This window comes from Solanum verrucosum, unplaced genomic scaffold (genome assembly GCF_900185275.1).
Source record: "Solanum verrucosum unplaced genomic scaffold, falcon-dt-bn FXZP01000170.1, whole genome shotgun sequence".
Classification (NCBI taxonomy): Eukaryota; Viridiplantae; Streptophyta; class Magnoliopsida; order Solanales; family Solanaceae; genus Solanum; species Solanum verrucosum.
Genome location: NW_026020395.1, coordinates 735993 through 755127, shown reverse-complemented (window position 1 = coordinate 755127; position 19135 = coordinate 735993). Strand labels below are relative to the sequence as shown.

The following is a 19135-nucleotide window of genomic DNA, read 5'->3' as shown; positions in this document are numbered from 1 at the left end:
AATGATACGAAACTATAATCTTATGACCTATAAACTTATTTTTATATTTTTTTACGAAGGACGTGAATTAAAGACTACCACAAAAAAAGTCGGCAAATCAAATGACCCACATATTCCTGCTTAAATTTCTTGGGCTGGGCCCGAAAGCTAGATCGTTTATATGTTCAGCTTCACTCATATTTGAAAGAGTCCACATAAATAAAACAAAAGAAAGTGATGTCTTTGTTATAAGCTTGAAAATTATTACATTAAGTAGAATTTTACAAGCTAGCTAAAAGTAGTCACATCGTATCATTTCGAAGTAATTTCACTCCATACTCTATTTGTACGGTGTCATGTAAGAAGACGTAATCATATTTTTTTTAAATTATAATCATAATCAGGTAAAAGCTTTTAATATTAAAATTACTATTACTACAATATTGAAGAAGTGAATTTTAAATTTTAAATATGAAAATTTAAGTGTAAATCAAGGGGGAAGATTACTTCAAAAGAAAAAGTACGCCCAATTTTGGACATACATGTCTAGAAGTCGAACTTGATATACAAATATTTATACTTCAATCGCGTCAGCCAGAAGTTTCGGGTTAAGTTTATAAATAAGGGCAAATTACAGAAATCACATACTTTTAAGGCAAAATTACAGTCTATCCCTTTAAAGTTTATAATTACAGAAATCCCTCAAACGAATACAATAATATAAGCGTTGATACATTAATCTAATGCGCGAGATACATTAATCGTTAAGTAAGATACATTACATTTTATACATGATACACTAATTTGATGCGCGAGATACACTAATCTGATGCGCTGATACATTAATCTGATGCGCGAGATACACTAATCTGATGCGTGAAAATGAGGGATTTTGGAGATTTGTAAAACTTATAGGGGATAATGGTAATAAGTAAACTAAAAAGTGGGATTTCTGTAATTAATCCTATAAATAATGATTATGATTTAAATGGTAATCCCAAAATCGGCTATACGTGCACTTTGCCCATATTCTACGTGATTGGGCTCTCACGGCCCACAGGTACCAAAAGGATACCGAATTCTGGCCCAAATTTCGGCCTGCCAACTTTAATTTGAATTGAGCGATTTGCAGTAACAGTAGGCTCGACGAATTCCTCTCGGTGGTTCTACTCCGGTGATACCACCGGTAAGTTCTCTTCACTCTCTCTCCGATTTTCTCGCTCTAGCTGATTATTTCTATATCGCTGAGAAGAAGCTCAATTTCCGATACTTTTTACGGGTAGATTACAAGTTGTAGGTTGTTTCAATCTGTTCGTGCTTGAAGAGAGCTTTAGTTCGTATGTGTTATATTTTTATGAATTATCCTAACAAAAAATTGAATTTATTTATATTTTCTGTAGTAAAAATTAAAAACAGTCTGACTGTTGATACTTGGATTGAAACATAGTAGATTGAACGGTTGAACGTATTTCAATTTCTTACTGTTTAAGTGTATAGTTTGAAATAAATTAATTTGAATTTCACTGTAAATTTTAGTTCTAGCTTGAGATCAGCATTGCTTTGTTACTCTGTCTCTCCGGTTTTAATGGTCTTAGTTTAACTCTGCACTATTATTAAGAACGGAGCTGAAATTATGAATTGTTTAATACTCCTAGTTCTGAAGAATATAGGTTTGATATTTAGGATTTTGAGCTTCTGAAGAATTAAAGGGAAAGATGCATTACAAGGATTAAGCTATAGTTTAAGTATATTAAACTTAAAAAGAACGCAGTCTCTAATTTCATATACCATTGGTCATTAATTATCAGAGAGTGAGCTATAGTTTAAGTTAATTAGTGACTATTTTGTCAACACTTATATATTTGTATGCTTTGTCTGATGTTAATCGTGGAATTCTTAGAAGAGAGGAAGATGATCTCACTGTGACTTATGGAGTTTTTCCATGTCTATGATTGAAGCAAACCCTGATTTGATGTGGACTCTGGTTGGATGGTTGATTCATCAGTAGCTATTGAGAATCATCTATTAAGTTAGTACTAGAAAGTAGAAACATCAACAAGAAGCTGCTTCTTTGGTGATACTATGTGTTAATTCCTATGGAAACATTGAGGGTATAGAAAGAAAAAAGTGTTGGAACAAATGAGCCCATCGGGGAAAGAAATTTGTATAAAATGTGATAAAGGTGGAGAAGTGTTGGTTTGTGCTGATAGTTGTTGTCCTATAGCAGTTCATGTAAGGTGCATGGGTTGTCCAGCCAGATTTGATGATTTGGGAAAATTCTATTGCCCCTATTGTCTGTATAGGCAATCAATTGCAAGATTTCATCAAGCAAAGGTGTATGTTTTGTCAAAAAAACAAGCTCTGGATGATTTCATAGACAAGGAAATGATAGACAAGGTCAGAGAAGTGCCATTAATAGTAAGCAAATCAACACGTGAAAGATCTGATGAGCCATTACCAGAAAAGAAGAGTGATGTTCCAGAAAGCAATTGTGATCAACAATGGGTGGTTGGGCAGAAAATACATGCAGGCCCAGCTGTTAATTGTGGTAGTAAACCTAGTGTTCGTACATCTTCTAAAGCAGCATCAACCAATTTTAGAGTTTTAGAAGCTGGAAACGGCATTCAGGTAAATGATCTACAAGAAGTTGGTGAACACCAACTAGAGAAAAGTGTTGAAGATCACCACAAAGATGGCCACTTAAGTAACTCTTCTGTTGCTGAAGAGGAATTATTAGGGAATGAACTTGTTCTGGAAGAACCAAAAAGAAACTCCACTGAAATTGCAGGAGAACAGATGACAGAGGTTGATCAAACTACTGCAATTGTCATATACACAGATCCTTCGTTGCAGCAGCACTTGCATGGTAAAAGAAGAGCTGAAACTGCAGATTTAACATGTGGAGAATCTAAGCGTGTTTCAACACAACGTGAGTGTGGTAAACGGGTTAAGAAAGTTAAAGATGAGCATATGATGACTGACCCTCCAAGAATGTTAACTAGGAAATCAGCTTCCTTACTTGAGAATGGTAATGCAGCGGGCATGTTTGTGCAAGTTAAACACCCTTCCATGTTGTAAGTGATCTTTTCAATGAAATTTCTTTTAAGTTTGAGCAAATTATCCTATTCATTCTTCAACAAACAATAATTTCAACTTTATTTTCTGCTGCAGACCAGATATCCTTCCAAATGGGAAACGTAGAAGAGTATTATGGCGTAGCGAAGAGGAAGAGATGATTGAGGTACATTTTCAGGAATCTCTATTGTATAGGTTTGTTTCGGTAGTGTGAGCCAAGGATACATAGTGTCCTTACGTTGGAAGAGCTGACATCTATATTTTTAGACTTACTAGGTACTGACTTGATTAACAATGATTTAGTAGTTGGGTTAAGTTAGTCGACTGAACTTTGATAATGCTATCCTCATACCACCAATTCTTCTTCTTCATCTTTTTTTTTTGTTCTAGTTTTTGCAAATTCACTTCTGTCTCCTTAATTCAACGTAACATTTTTAAGGTTCTTTATGCTTAAAAAGCCATATGTTTTGTGCAGCATTGACATCTTACAGACTTTGTTATTGATTTGGCTTGTCGTGTGTGAGGTGTTAACAACTGACTTTCTTATAATTGCTTCAATGGCACGGAATGACTTAATTTTATGCTCTTCAGTCTCTCTTTTCCTGTAAAATTCTGCTCAAATGAGGGTGCATAAAATACTTATGGGAAAGTAATGGAGAAAGAATAAGAAGACTTTAGATATATGGTTTCTTGTGGTTATTCTTGCGTATTGCAATAATTATCCATTTTCCCAAGCTGGTTTACCACCACCTTTAAAACTAAAAGAAGAAAAAAGGGAGATCACAAACTGCAAAGTGAAAACAGTCAATAGGACGGGCAAAAATGAAAAAAATTATGTTGATAATTCCTCCTTGACCCTCTGTTAAGGGCAACCTTGTATCATCCTACAAAGTTCCCGTTTGTTTGTTTGTATCAACCTTGTAAAATTCTGCACTTTCCAAACTTCCTGTTTGTTTGTTTTTTTTTGGTTGGGATAAGGAAATTCCCGTTGTTTATCCCTGCATTGTGAAAAATGTGCAACAAAAGCCTGCTTATAGAAAAGGAAACAAAAAATCCTAAATAGTAACCTTGCTCTCGTATCACAGATGATAATTATTTATTTGGACAAATATGTTAAAAAACAGTTCCATTGAGACGGATAATCCATTATCACATGCTTTTTTTAAAATTTACGAAGTATTGAGACAACATTGATGCGCCTGTAAATGCACATAGTGTAGTGGTTCATATTATTCATGTCAATTGGCATCACTGGAGAATTTTGAGTGATTCATGAAGCTCAAAAGGCACTTGTGATGCATTGAATGGTGGCAATGTAAGTCTCATAAGCCTAAATACTAGATTGGTTGAGGCAACCCACTGGGTTTTCTGTGTGCAGTGTCAGCAGAAAAGTGGTTTGTCGCTGTTGTTTGCAGTTATCTGATTCATTTGCTGATATGCCTGAGTTCCTGAGTTAATTATGCATGTTGTGGCTGCAGGAAGGAGTTCAAAAATTCTCATCCAAAGTAAACAAAAACACCCCGTGGAGAAAAATTCTAGACTTTGGTCATCATGTGTTTGATCATTCTCGCACTCCAACTGATCTCAAGGACAAATGGAAACAAATGTGCTCTAAATATGGTGGTCGAGTTTGACCAGGAGTTCTTTGCTAAACTTGTGAAATGTTGGAATTGCTTTGTGATATCCAGATTCAAATGTGTGATGAAGAGTACCTTTCTTTTTTCTTTTTTGTGGATCGCTTCTTCATCGAGCAAGCAGGTCAGTTTTGAGGAGTAAAAAATTTGAATTAGTTGTAGCTACTTATTTGTTAAAGATGAACATAATGTTGTTATGGGGTTTACAAATGTGTTCTTTGGTTGATCGCTGCAGGGAACGTGTAAATTTCCTTATAAATCTTAGCTTAATGTATTATGTACCCGCTACTTGTCAAAGAATACAAGTATAGTTGATACATGGATAGTTTGAAAGGGAAATAGTTCATGTTTGGTTGTTTTTCGAGCACCTCTTTCTTTATGCTGCACCCACTCCCATATCCCCTTGGGGGAGAGGCGGGGGGTGCATTGTAGTCACCAAACAGGGGTTATTTGGGCTCGATAAAAGTTATTGGGTTCATCCGAATTTCCGTTGGTACTATAGCTTCCTACCCCTTGAGTTGTCGATTCAACAAAGTTATGTAGGGAGACTCGAGGCTTATTTAGTTGTTTTAGTATAGCTGTTCATAAAAGATTTTATATTAACTATATGTTAAGGCTATTTCTTTGTTGATATACCCATGCAATTTGGAGTTTAATTAATTTGGAGTTTGTGTTTATTTATGATGTTTGAGCAAAACTTTGACATTTGATTTTAGATTTCAAATTTCAAATTCTATTGAAAAATAGAATTTCAATTTCAAGTTTGTGATTTTAAAAGGATTATGTTAAAGAGTAGTTAGTTAAACTATTGTTTATTTAGTAGACAAATGGATCTTTTTAAATCAAGTATATTTTAAAGTTTGCAATAGCATGGAATCACAACTTTTATTCCTATAGAACCCACAAGTTATGTCGTAAGATAAGAGACATAACTTATTTGTACCGAGCTTATGCTGGACAAGACAAAACATTGTCTAAATTTATGCTGAACGAGTTAGATATTACATAGTTTGTACCATATAACTTAATTTCTATAGAACTTGCACCGGACAGAGCAAAAAATCTATTAATTTATGCCTTACAAAATTAGGTCATAGATAAGATAGTTTGGTCTATAAATTTTAATTAAGTGAGCAGGGAAAAAAAGTTAAAACTATCATATTTGAGAGCAAAAATTGAAAAGCACCTAAAATAAGGGCATTCCGTGTGAAAACTTGTTGATAAACAACAAAACAATTTTACAATTGAACTCTAATTGTGTATAAATTACATAAACATTTTGAGTAAATAATTTTTTATGTAGAAAGTGATGAGGATGACTACCACTAGGACCTCTTAACTATTATTCTCTACTCTCATCTTATTTATTTTTTTGGGTTTCTTATCGGTTGTCCGATACTAGGGGTATTAAATTAGTGGGTTAGATAGAAATTGGAGATATTAAAATGAGTTGAAATAGAAATTGGGTTGGGTCTTGACCCGTCCAAGTTTTCTTTGGACTAAAATGAGGTGGACTCAAATGGGCTTAAAAACGGGTTGGATCTTGACCCACTCAATTTTATCCGCTTAATCTCAATAATTTTAATATATTGTTATTTAAGTTTTATAACCACAATTTTTGAATTTCAATGGAAGAAAATTTAAAAAAGAAGAAGGTACAAATGGATAGATAAATTCTAAAACATATAAAATAAATAGTAATCCATATCTTCAATATAACAACATACATTACATCAATGCAAATAAAAAGTCTTAAAATGGGTTGATATTGGAGATTAAATTGGGCTCAATTGAGAATTTTCTTAAAATTGGTTAAGGCTTGAATTAGTTGAGATTGAACCCAATTCAAATTATCTTGAGCCCAACTCTTAAAATTCTTGACGGGTTGGACATGTAGTTGGACTCATTTTTTTATATCTGATACCCATATTGGAGCCCGACTAAATATGAATTGCAGTTAAAGTGCTACCTTACAAAAAGTAGATTTTTTAAAAACCTTTACACGATTAACTAAAGAGAAATCAAATCATATTCCATGCAGGAATAAAATTAAGCAACTCGTTTTCCCAAATCCAACCAAAACTCGGTTTTGTTAATCAACTCCTATTTCATTCCAGATTTGGTTAAAACTCAAATTTCTTCTTCTCTATATATACCTTATAACTACTTTCATTATTTTTCCATCTTCAAGAATCACTCTTGTAAACAAATCTTGATACAGAATGTCTCTCTTTCAAAATTGGACTATTTGTACTGATTACTTTGGTGTCAAGCTGCCATCGCCGCCTCTCCCAACAAAGGAGAAGAAGAACGCGAATTCAACAGTTACAAAAGGTGGTGCAGCAACAGATAATGTAGGTGTTGGTGAAAGTAACAATGGCAAGAACAAAGCACTCACTATTACTCCATTCTTTGATGGCTTCTATGAGACAACGGAACAGGAGAAGGAGAAGGAGAAGAAAAAGGCGGAGTTCAAAGATACAAAAACTGCTAAGAGTTTGAGTATTGGTGCAGCAATAGCTAATGTACTTGCTGGTGGAAGTAAGAAGAACAGTAGCAAGAACTAAGGACTCGCGATTGCTCCAGCTTTTGATGGCTTGTCATGTTTGTTTCTGATTGATCTTTTTTTTTTTCTAGCTACATTTAAAGAAACAGTGTTCTTTTTTTTTCATCTTCTTCTTTCTTCTATATATGGCAAGTAATTTTCTCTTCAACGTGTATAAACTCGAATTTGATAGCTGTTTTCTGATGTTTTACTTCAAAGTCATTCTGCAATATTTCCTGCATGAGAGTATTCTAAAGCATGATTCAATACATATTACGTGGTGGAAGATATGGGTTTTCCCACTCTCCGTAAATTATCTGTTGGGTTTTAAAGGTGTGAACAGGAAATGAAGGGTTGCGACTCTCCTGAAGAGTTGTGACTATGCCGAAGGGTTGTGACCTTTATAAAAGGTTGTGTCTTTTTTAAAGGGTTGTGACCGTTTGAAAGGTTGTGTCTTTTCCAAAGTGTTGTGACCTTTCTGAAAGGTTGTCTTCTTTCCAAAGGGTTGTGACCTTTTACCCTTTGTTGGCTATAAATAGAGAGGTTCTCTCATTTTTCTGCATCGAATTCTTCTCTTCTTTATCATACATTTCTTACAAAACAAAATCAATCGATCGTATCTGTGCGTGTGATTCATTGCTGTCATTTTGAGTTCGTTGAAATTATCAAAGTTTGAGGTACCGCTACTTCTTTAATGGTTAATACGTTTTATCTTGGGAGAAATTAATCTACAACCTCGGGTACTTGAGAGGATTAAATTTTTTAAGGACACAGTGAATTCTGTGGACTCGGATAGTTCTTTGTGTTTTTCTTTCCATCTTTTATTATTTCTGATTTGTTAATTTGAATACAGGAGATAACATTATCCACACTGGAACCTGACTAATCCGAATTCCCTCTGAAGCAAAAACCATCAGAAGACCTGGTGATTACTAAAAGCACGAGCAGGAAAATTGATTAATAACAAATAATTCCTTTTCACTATAACCATACAGAGATAAAAACACGAGTAAACTTAAAGCAAAAGTGAGATCAAAGCAGATTTTTGGGTAATTTATTTTTTATTTTAGACGAATAATTTTTACAGCATCCAGTCTTCTCTTGTAAGGGTAATGAGAAGTATCATAAAAGCAAGATGTACACTAGATTTCTACAGCACAGGAAAATAAAATTTCGGCACGTTTCTACCTCATGGCTGTTTAGCCAAAATCTAGGAGGACAACCAAGTTAAAACGCATTCCTTCAGATGACGATTCCACTTGGAATCAAAGCATCCTTGATGACGGTGACAATCCCACTCTTAATGAAGTATCCATCTGTTTCCCTAGCCGCTTCTTGAACGTTGTCTTTGTTAATGATCTGACAAAAGAAAATTACTCATTAGGAATTCATGATCACTGTACATCGCCCAGATAATGAAGGAAAAGATCCATATGACACGATGACTAAATCAATGCTATGAATCTGGACACATGATGTTGAGAAAAAACATTACACGTCTATTGCATGTTTAAATGACAATAAGTCAGAAGCGTGAAAGTTTAAGGAATTTAACCTTCACGTTGTCCCCTATACGGGCATTCTTGTCGATAATGGCTCTTTTAATGTGACAATTCTTGCCAATGCCAATTGGGACACTGCCCTTTGCAGCCAGCAGCTTCCTGTCAGCATCAGTCTGAACCAAAAATGGGTCAGAAAGTGAGTCCGTTATAATAAGTGAATGCAGTAAGGAAACCACAAGCTCAGTATTTTCTTTATCATGTGTAATTTGACTCTTAAGGCAAGTTGCTACGCAGTAGAACATATATACAGCAAGTTTAATAAGCGAAGAAAGTTAAATTCATGTTCCCGTGTATATTAGTTTTAGATATCTTTTCTGGTAATCTAAGAATTATTAGCATTACCTCATAGTAATCGGCCCCCATCAAAAGTGAGTCTTCTATAATTGCTCCCTCTGATATGCATGATCTGAGCCCAACCACGGAATGGTGAATCTTACAGTTCTGCACACAGAAATACTGATTAATAACTATGTAATAGTATACTATTTTTCTGCATTTTCTGGAGCACAGTATGATGAAAAATGAAAAGGAAAAAATTGGTGAAAAGCATCTCGCATTCACTTAGGGTCCAGAAAAGGTCCAAACCCAGGGGTATAATGTAGACAACCTACCCAAAGCATTAGAGGTTGATTCCACATCTCAGACCTGTTACCCTCTAGGTACACAGAGACAACTTGGCTCCACTTCAATTTTCCAATATTCGTATGTGAGTTTTAAATTTTGTGTGCCTCAACTTTATCAAAGAGCTAACTTTAGATGTTATATTTCAGACCAATTTTCTTTATAATATATAATTATTTACTTTCACTCATATTCTTCATACTGCATGAAACTAAGTTAATTAAATTACACTCGGTATCAAAATCTCAAATTTCCAGGTAAAAGAAAAAAATAAGTCAAGATTGTTAACATCAACAATATTTTTCCCTCTCCAACCATGACGGAAAATTAAACTGAGAAGAAAATGCAAGCATGCCTCAGAGAGAAGAGAGTTCAGTATATTTAACTTTATCTTTTCAGGTAAAAGAAAAAAAAAAAATCAAGATCATAACATCAACAATAGTTTTCCCTCTCCAACCATGATGGAAAATTGAACTGAGAAGAAAATGCAAGTACGCCTCAGATAAAAGAGAGTTCAGTATACTTAACTTTTTTTTTCTTTTTTGTTTTTGAAAAAGCAGTAGTCTAAACTTTATTGACTTCAATTGAAAAGAACATGGATTATGGATGAGGTCACGGAAAATAGTTGAACATGTCAAAGATATGCCTCACATGTTTGCTATCAAGACTGCAACTTAGAAATATTGAGTCCTTGAAACAATAAGTAGTTACCTTGATCACACAACCTTCACCAATGACACTATCTGTGACATCAGCATCAAGCATTTTTGATGGTGGTAGATATCGAGGTTGGGTGTAGATTGGGGCTGATCGGTCGTAAAAGCTTCAGTAAATATTGAAGACAGCCATATTAGTGCTTGATAAAAGTGAGTAGATAACAAAGCATGATAACTACAGAGAACGATCTCCTTGAGATCAGCAGAATTACCTAAAATCTGGCACCGGCTTTTTTTGTAATGCCCAAATTGGCATTGTAGAAAGCTTCAATGGTACCAATATCTTCCCAGTACCCATCATATAAATAAGCTTGCACCTGAGAACACAGTTACATAAGATCTCTAGAAACAACACTAACCAAGTGACCACTATCTTAAAAAGAAATTGAGCACGATGCATCATTCTTTTTTGAGTTTCCACATTTATGATGACCAGTACAAGAGACGCAACCAAAAGAAAAGAACAAAAATACAAAAAAACTTGAGAGGGGCAACACACGAAAGCAGAAGAGCAAAGAGAGCTCATTTTCATAACCATTACCATATTTGGAAGAGAGTTCAAGAAATTGAGACAAAAAGGCCCTATTTCTCTAGAGTAAAGGACAAAAGATGCAATTTTTTATGCATTGAACACAGCAAAAAGTGTATATTTCATATTCCAATTTTCTTGATAAGTAAAAGTAACACAAAGTGTAAGTTCTAGAGGAAGTACATACTCTCATCCCAAGTGAAGTTGCACCAGGAATAACTTCACTACCAAAATCATTGGCCCCAGGGAACTTGTCACGAAGTAGGTTTAACATCACGTCTTTGCTAATGACATATATACCCATACTGGCAATGAAAGGCATTTCTTTAGCTCTCTTGTCATCAAGACCTAAAATGGTAGTATCCACCTGAAATATATCAAAACAAGAATTAACACATGCTAATAAATTCTTTCTTGAGTAGTTCTGAATTGATAAGCATTAGGACTATGATAGTCTTACTTTCATTGCTTGCAATTGCTCTCCTTGCGGTTTCTCTGCAAATTCAATAATGCGTCCTTCTTCGTCAATCTTCATGAGACCGAATGCAGTGGCACGCTTCTCGTCCATTGGCAGTGCGGCAACGGTAATATCAGCATCTGTTTCTCTGTGGGCTTGAATAAACTTTTCATAATCCATTCGATACAGATGATCTCCAGCAAGTATAAGGTATTCAAGAACAGTATGCTCCTCAAACAACCACAGATATTGTCTGACAGCATCAGCCGTGCCCTACAGACAAGCATGAGCACTTGTTATGCCAGTTTGTGAAGTAAACAAGTTCAGAGCAACAGTAAAACATAAATAGAAGTTTAATTCAAGGTGTCATGCACGAATGACACCCGAGTTTCATCTCACATAATGCATTTTTAAACAGCTCTTCAGAAGCCTACGAAGATATAGGTAGTTTAAGTGCTAATTGTATGCTTCAGAGTAATTGAGTTGAGATCTGTATCCCAGTAATTAATAACAATAACAATAGTTTTAAGTGAATTCTATGCAGCAGGAATGAGAAGTTACCTGGAACCAATCGGGGTTCTCTGGACTTTGTTGAGCCGCAAGAACTTCCACAAAGCCCTCGTTTTTGTATCCTCCCATATTGCTAGCATATGCCCGTGAAAGGTGGCGATTCAAGGAGGCAGAGTTGAATTGTGTGAGAACATAGATCTTGGATATGTTACTGTTCAAGCAATTGCTTACGGGAATGTCAATCAGACGATAATTTGCTCCAAGTGGAACTGCTGGTTTTGCTCTTTTTTTAGTTAGAGGGTAAAGTCGGGTCCCAGCTCCACCTCCAAGAATAATTCCCAAAACACTCTACATTGTTTTAACAATTCAAGTTCAGATCACCGTATTTACTTATAGAAATTCAGCTTCTTAAAGTTTCCGTATCAAAAAAACAAGTTACCATAATACTTTACTTCTAAGAACACGTGAATCATTGTCAAGCTATTGCCAGATAAGGCTTTGTGAAAACAATTAACTAAATACTATTCACCCACAATATCACTAGATTGGTATACTTCTTTATGAACAATATAACAAAGTTGACATACTGAAATGGCAATCTGCCCATAATTACTAATTACAAATAAAACGTGCAGAGTCTAAGGATTAGAAGGTGAGGCACACACTACTAACTATGCCTGAAAATGTTATTTGGACCCTTTAAAGTTGTCTTTGGGTGTGTGTCAGATACTCCAAAAGTAGTTTATTTTTGGAGGATCCGCCACAGGTGCGGCAACGTTTTGCTCATGCTCAGATAGTCAGATCCAATGACTACATTTTCCAGAATATAATACTAGTTTTAACAGCTTGTCCAAGTCAGAAAATCATAACGTATGACTATCATGTGCATAATGAATCTCTGAAGAATGTTAAGAAAGAATTTTGTAAAATATTAAACAAAATGAATAATCCTAACACATTTTTAGATAGGCACGTGATTATGTATCGGAAAGAGGGGAAAATAGGTGAGAGGATCTCGGATCTAGAACTACCCAGTCAAAATACTTCATACTGAAGCAATCCATCCACTCCTTTTTTTACAAGAGGATCTACTTCTCCAAACCGCCACAATCCGATAATCACCTCAATTAAGCAATTAATCAGAGAAAAAAATTACCGAAAAATTCTACAGTTTTCACACTAATACCATACCTAATGATTTATATACTAATTCATAATACAAATTCCCAATTTTGTGATAAAATTAAGCGAAATTTGCTTACTCGGCTAGCATCTGGGTCTAGACATGTCTGTGAATTCTGCGAATCAGAAACAGCTTTAGGCGACACAATCAATGGACTTCTTCTCACATTGAATCGGACTCCTTGGGAACGTAAGGACGATACAGGCATCAACTTGTCTCCGGCGAGATGAGAAGACGAAAATGAGAGATTTCTGCTGGATACTGCACGTGTAGAATCATTTCTTCTCTCATTGATGCAATTGTTAGAAGAAGGTGAAGATTTTAAGGCTCCAATGGAAGCCGCCATTGTTAACAAAGCTTGTTATCAACTGATCTCTCTACTAGAGAGTGTGTGGTAGAGTGTGATTGCACTTGAATTACAGCTGAGATCTTTGGTTTTATAATACTGATATCAAGGGTAACTTTATAGACTTGATTTTGTCGGAATTTACGAGAGGACCATAGGTATGATTGGTACACACTTCTTGTGATTGAGGGTATTTTGGGGATTTAAGCATTTCTTGTGATTGAGGCTATTTTGGGGATTGAAATATGACTTTTGTACTTAAGCTTAAAAAAAATATCTAATGAAAAAGAATGTACTATTAGAATCATTATTTTTCGAAAAACAGTTGCTCAATTTTAATTTGTTTGAGCTACGTTATTTTTCAAAAAATAAATTAAAAGATATTTTGATATATTTAACTTATTTTTAATTTAAAACTATAAAAATTCAATAACAAAAAAATTCTTATCAAATTAAATAAATTAAAATGAACAGAGTATTCAAAAGATTATTTATTAGTGAACGTCATTTCACTTGTTTGCACGAGAGTTAGATATGATCACATGCGCTTAAGAGAATAAAAAAAGAGTGGCGGACGTGTATAAACCGTTGATGATTAAATGTGATTATTAGTGAGAAAATGAATTGTTTAATCAAGATTTTTTGTATTTAAATAATTGGTATGACGACATGCGCTTGAGAGAATAAAAAAAGAGTGGCGGACGTGTATAAACCGTTGATGATTAAATGTGATTATTAGTGAGAAAATGAATTGTTTAATCAAGATTTTTTGTATTTAAATAATTGGTATGATCACATGCACTTGAGAGAATAAAAAAAGAGTGACGGACGTGTATGAACCGTTGATGATTAAATGTGATTATTAGTGAGAAAATGAATTGTTTAATCAAGATTTTTTGTACTTAAATAATTGGTACTTGCAGACATAGGGGAGGAAATGAAAATGACAAAAGAGATTTGGAATAATTCGAAATTGCCAGAATTGATATTATAGTTTATACTATGCTGTCACTTTCCCAATGAAAGTTGGTGTATCAAGTTTCAAGAAAATAATTATAACATAATGATAATGACTAAAGACCCATGTTGCTATGCTTAAATGGACGATCAAATTTCATCGTCCGTCCAATTTACCAGTGATTTCACAGAACATCAATCCCGTCATACTTCTTTTCTAATTGGTTTTCAAATTACACATCGTTTATTTATTCTTAATCAAATAATGCATGATATGTTTGACACACAAAACTAATTATTGGACGTAAGTAAATTTATTCGGCGATTCAAGTAAAAAGTTGGCATTTATACTTAACTAATGGATGTATGATATCATATGTGTTTGAACAAATACAACTTTCTATTAACTTGATATAAACGCCGAATACGAGAAAATACTCATCAATGAAACTCACCATACTCTTTCCACGAGCCGAGCGGTGTGGCATTTATGTCCATCTGCCGACTGCCCTGGCACACTGCGGTGCAAGAAACAGGCAAGGCTTAGGGCACATGAAAAAGGAGAGGAAGCTCACATGCTATGAAATAAATTCACATTTGACAACTCAATAAACAGAAAATGCACAAAGAAAAAAAATGTCTTTATGTACCGAATTTACTTATTTTTGCACATATATTATCCTTTCATTAAAAGGAACAAACTAAAGAACACTCGATATTAAGAATACCAAACTACAAATAAACAACCATAGGAACATGATAGGTTTACGAACAATAAATGTCCATTTTCAAGTACAACAACCCCCTCCTTGTGAAGCAGCTCCGTCTCTTCCACCTGAAGGCCCGGGAATGCCTCCATATCCCACTTTTATTCCATACGACTGCAAAAGAAAAAAGGAACGCGTTAGTTTCGGAAACCATCTATTATTAAGGTAAGTGATACTTATACATGTTGGAAATCAATTATCACTGAGATTTACAAGTATTTACTGAAATATTTGCGGCGTAAGTTTCTGTTTTCTTGGTTTTCAAAACAATAATTAGGACACTCATCAATGCTATTACCACTACTCGAAATGATAGTCCACTAAAGAAGGAACTCTGCAAACAATATGCCCAACTATTGGTCCTCAAGATTGTCATATGAACTCATAAGTCAGCAGAATGCAGATTGATGGACCGGTGTTTCTTAGGATGGTTGAAATGATATCTACTTAACTTCCTCCAAATTAACTTTGCCTTTCTATTCTCAGATAGCATGTTCCAAATCCTTGAGTTGTAGGTATCTAGCTCTCAAAAGGACACCAAATTCACCCACTAAATTGGCTTTTAGATGAATTAAAGATCCCAACTTCTCATAACAGAGAATGAAAAGACTGATCCAATTAGGAGCTGCTAAAACAGCTACTCCAATTTGGATGTTACATTTTGCAAGACTAATCATCACGGAAACTAGCATCTCAGAAGCTATAACAGCATCTGCAAAAAACACAGGTAGCTAAACATTTGCAACTACACAAGACATGAACCTGACAATGCTTTCTCCAGATGGTCTTTTTTCTCATGCAGGATGTTGATCTTTGGTCAAGTGACCAGACTATATAGGGGATGAAACTCCTTAGGTGACATTTATTTGCAGATAATTTATAATTATCTTGCAGAAAAAATTTCAAAGTAAGTGTTTAAGTTTTGTTTTCAAGAAGTATTGGTCAAAAGACTTCCTTTAAAAAATCATATTTCAAGAAGTGGTTTTAGCAAATTCAAAAGAAAAGTTCTCCACTAATAAATCACACACAAAACATCAAAAAACTGCAATTATTACAAGATACAAACAAGTATTCTTTTGGGGAAAAATATTCCAAAGGTATCCAAACGCATATATGTTTTCAAAGGAGAGGATATTCTCTGACTTTTTCATTTAATTCTTCAAACAAGAAAACAAAATTAAAACAGGTTTAGAACAAGCAAAAAAATTTCTTCATAACTCTTTACTTCATGAGATGCCAATTAGGTCTTTCTTAGACAGTTGCCATTTTCATATTAACGGATGTCCACAAAAATTAGCCACACTAGAAGACTATACAGATATATATAAATGGTCAGGGCATGACATACCTCATTCGATACATCAAACACTCCATCCTGTATTTTCTTATAAATTGTTGAGGCTGTTCTGATAAAAGCCTGAAAAGCAGCGGAAATAAGAAATCAGATAAACAACCAATTTATAAGTTTAGTTATAGAAAGATGTCCATGGATAGATATTAAAGGTCAGGAAAGTAGCGGATGAAAGAATCCCTCACCTCTTCAACATTCTGAGCTGTTTTGGCAGAGGCCTCCATAAATATCAACCCATTTTCCTTGGCAAATTGCTCGCCTTCCTCGGTGCTTACAGCCCTTCTGTGAGCCAGATCACACTTGTTTCCTATCAGCATTATGGTCATGTTTGCATTTGCATGCTGCCTTGCATCTTCTAGCCAACTAGCTAGGTGATTAAATGTTTCCCTCCTAAAATGTTTTGGCATGGGGAAAACAAAATCATCACTACATCAAATAGACCAGACATCCATAATTTCTTGATAAATACACCTTGGTTTAATAGTAAGTTTCCTTCAGTTGAAGACAAAAAGAATAAGAACAAACTAACCCAGTCCTTATAGTTAGCTTTACAGACTTGTTCTGATGCTCTCATAGACAAAGACATGTTAGCCCTCTGACTAGGACATCATTAGAAAGGCTAAAAGTAATAACGGAATATTCATCGTTCATTAGATAAACATCAAAAATGTTCTGTAAGAAAATTAACAAAAAACTGAAAAAAGACTAACATATTATTCACAATACTGTGAACTTTGCACTTTGAATGCATCGTGGGGTAACAAGAATATGTAGAAGAAAATTTCTGGAACATTAATGATAAAAGGACAGATCAAGAAATACATTCATTTATATCATGAGACATGTAACCTCAAGTTTCCTACAAATATGGAAAGGCCAAAGACACTGCAGAGAATACCTTGTAATATCATAAACAAGTAGTGCCCCAGCAGCACCTCTGTAGTATGACCTTGTGATAGATCTGAATGATTCTTGACCAGCCTGTAATGGAGAACACTCGTTAGATCATGCTTTTAGTCATTCACACAACCATGACAGAATAAAGAGAACACCATAAGAACGATTCTACCATCAACAACAGAATTTTGGACATATGGCATATGGATAGATAATCCAAAGTTTTTATTAAGTAGTAACCACAACAACTAGCTGAACTGTTGATTAATCTTAGCATTTTTAGGCATGAAAGATAATTAAATCAACAGAGAAACAAGGAAAAGATGTTTCACTAACTGTGTCCCAGATCTGTAGTTTTATGGGCTTGTTGTCTATTGTGATCATTCTGGCCCCAAATTCAACCCCGATGGTCAAATCATGGACCGGTTGAAATCGTTTGTCAGTAAATTGCAAAAGAAGACATGATTTTCCAACTCCTGCATAACATAATTAATAACACTATCAACAATGTGTTATACAAGGCTTCTTCAATTTAACATAATTAACCAATAGAATCTAATGGAAATGAAAGAGATGCCAAGAGAAAGTGCACTGCTATCAGCACATAAAAAACAAGGAGTTGCATGAATATGGATAAACACAAACAAAAACATGGCAAATCATGAAGAATCCAAGAGGTTAAATTATCATTACACGAAATACTGGTGATCCTAATTAGTCCTAAAGGCAATATCTAAACACACTGCAGTTTCTTAAACTAAAATGCTGAAAACACTCTTAAACGATCATCTTTACCATAAGCTGCATGTAATTTATCTCTAAAAGCAATAAGTTTGCCTACACGAAAGCCTAAGCTAGACCACAATTTCCAACTCTCAGCCATTCAAAATTCATCCTCTATATCAATGGTAAAGAAGACTAACTGTTTTACTTGTTAAGATTTTGCAAACTACACCACCAATGAAGAATTCCATTACTAGCCTTAGATAGATAAAATACATTCACATTGCTAAAACTTTTCAAATGACCTTAGATCAAATGGCTTCGGCTGATAAAATCCTTCATTTTAAGACGAGCCATTCATCATGAGTAGATGATCAACATCAATTTATATATGAAAAAAGCAAGTGATACAACAAAAAAACCATAACATTCAAATTCCAGCAGCGCATAAAAACATCACAACCACATTTAACATTTCCATAGCAGCATAAATGAATTGCCATATATTGAAATCCTTATTCCAGATCGAGATAATCAAAATTCATGAAAAGCCAAACTAAGTACAATTCAAATTCACCAGAAACCTATTGATCAGATCCAATCAGGTGTTAAACAATAAAATTACACACAAAAAACCCGAAAATCAGGAAAAAAATATACCGGTATCGCCGATGATGATATACTTGAAGAGATAGGCGTAAGACATGTTTGAGAAGCAAATTCCGGAGAAAGAGTAATGGCTGAATGAATATCGTCTGAGCTGGAGAAAACAACAGTTGTGAATGTATATTTTACCTGAAAAAATAATATACAAATCCCTAATAATTGCTGTATCGGTATATCCTTCTTCTTCTTCTTCTCTGTCGGTGATGCGGAGAGAGAAAGAAGAAACGACGGGAGAATTTACAGAGGCGCAAAGGCGTTCGAATATACGTAAATTATTGAACTACTTTGCCAATTTTGGCGTGTGGAAGGATTTTTTTCCTTTGAAGAGAAGGCACGACTCCAGCAAAGCTGTTAAACGGGTCGGGTAATCGGATCTCAACCCGTAGAAATAATTAATAGAAATAAATAAGTATCTGAGTATTTCAATCAAATCAATTCAAAAATTTGTTACACCATTATTATCGCGATTACTATTACTATTAGATATCAATACTTAATACCACAAATATTTTTAGCTTGTTAAACTATTTTTGGATAAAACATTTAGATATTATTTTGATCATGAAATTGAACAATATTACATAAAAGATAAAGTTTAAGAAAGTCATTGTACTTTC

The 19135-nt window shown here is 34.5% G+C and overlaps 3 protein-coding genes across 4 annotated transcripts; 1 reads left to right on the top strand and 2 right to left on the bottom strand.

Moving 5' to 3' along the window:
• Window positions 1–1094: 1094 nt before the first annotated feature.
• On the top strand, window positions 1095–4962 carry LOC125839349 (uncharacterized). Of its 2 annotated transcripts, XR_007443675.1 has the most exons (5): window positions 1095–1165; window positions 1938–3053; window positions 3151–3220; window positions 4533–4812; window positions 4924–4962. XR_007443675.1 is itself a non-coding variant. In XM_049518342.1 (4 exons), exons 2-4 carry the CDS (start codon window positions 2119–2121, stop codon window positions 4686–4688), a joined length of 1161 nt encoding a protein of 386 aa, XP_049374299.1. In that variant the 5' UTR covers window positions 1095–1165; window positions 1938–2118; the 3' UTR covers window positions 4689–4858. The 2 variants fall into 2 exon arrangements, 1 of the variants encoding a protein (XP_049374299.1); XM_049518342.1 differs by lacking the exon at window positions 4924–4962 and having other exon boundaries at window positions 4533–4858.
• A 3379-nt stretch (window positions 4963–8341) lies between these two features.
• LOC125839176 (glucose-1-phosphate adenylyltransferase small subunit, chloroplastic/amyloplastic) lies at window positions 8342–13230 on the bottom strand. The gene is given in 10 exon segments (XM_049518146.1): window positions 8342–8592; window positions 8789–8908; window positions 9138–9236; window positions 10128–10239; window positions 10345–10367; window positions 10369–10449; window positions 10849–11028; window positions 11122–11391; window positions 11680–11976; window positions 12891–13230. Coding segments are annotated over 10 exon segments (1566 nt in total). The 5' UTR covers window positions 13158–13230; the 3' UTR covers window positions 8342–8475.
• Window positions 13231–14755: 1525 nt separating this feature from the next.
• Window positions 14756–18883, bottom strand: LOC125839179 (ras-related protein RABB1c-like). The gene is made up of 6 exons (XM_049518149.1): window positions 18513–18883; window positions 17466–17605; window positions 17131–17213; window positions 16418–16622; window positions 16230–16298; window positions 14756–14995 (listed from the first exon to the last, which is right to left on the bottom strand). The coding sequence occupies exons 1-6, from the start codon at window positions 18556–18558 to the stop codon at window positions 14903–14905; spliced, it is 636 nt and encodes a 211-aa protein (XP_049374106.1). The 5' UTR covers window positions 18559–18883; the 3' UTR covers window positions 14756–14902.
• Between the last annotated feature and the right edge of the window lie 252 nt (window positions 18884–19135).

Coding starts and splice junctions, on each gene's coding strand:
- LOC125839179 (XM_049518149.1), bottom strand. CDS start 18,558: ATGTCTTACGCCTATCTCTTCAAGTATATCATCATCGGCGATACCG. Junction 17,606..18,512: donor TATCATCATCGGCGATACCG/GTATATTTTTTT, acceptor TATGTTATGCAG/GAGTTGGAAAATCATGTCTT. Junction 14,996..16,229: donor TGTTTGATGTATCGAATGAG/GTATGTCATGCC, acceptor TTTCTTTTGCAG/TCGTATGGAATAAAAGTGGG.
- LOC125839349 (XM_049518342.1), top strand. CDS start 2,119: ATGAGCCCATCGGGGAAAGAAATTTGTATAAAATGTGATAAAGGTGGA. Junction 3,054..3,150: donor GTTAAACACCCTTCCATGTT/GTAAGTGATCTT, acceptor TTTCTGCTGCAG/ACCAGATATCCTTCCAAATG. Junction 3,221..4,532: donor AAGAGGAAGAGATGATTGAG/GTACATTTTCAG, acceptor TTGTGGCTGCAG/GAAGGAGTTCAAAAATTCTC.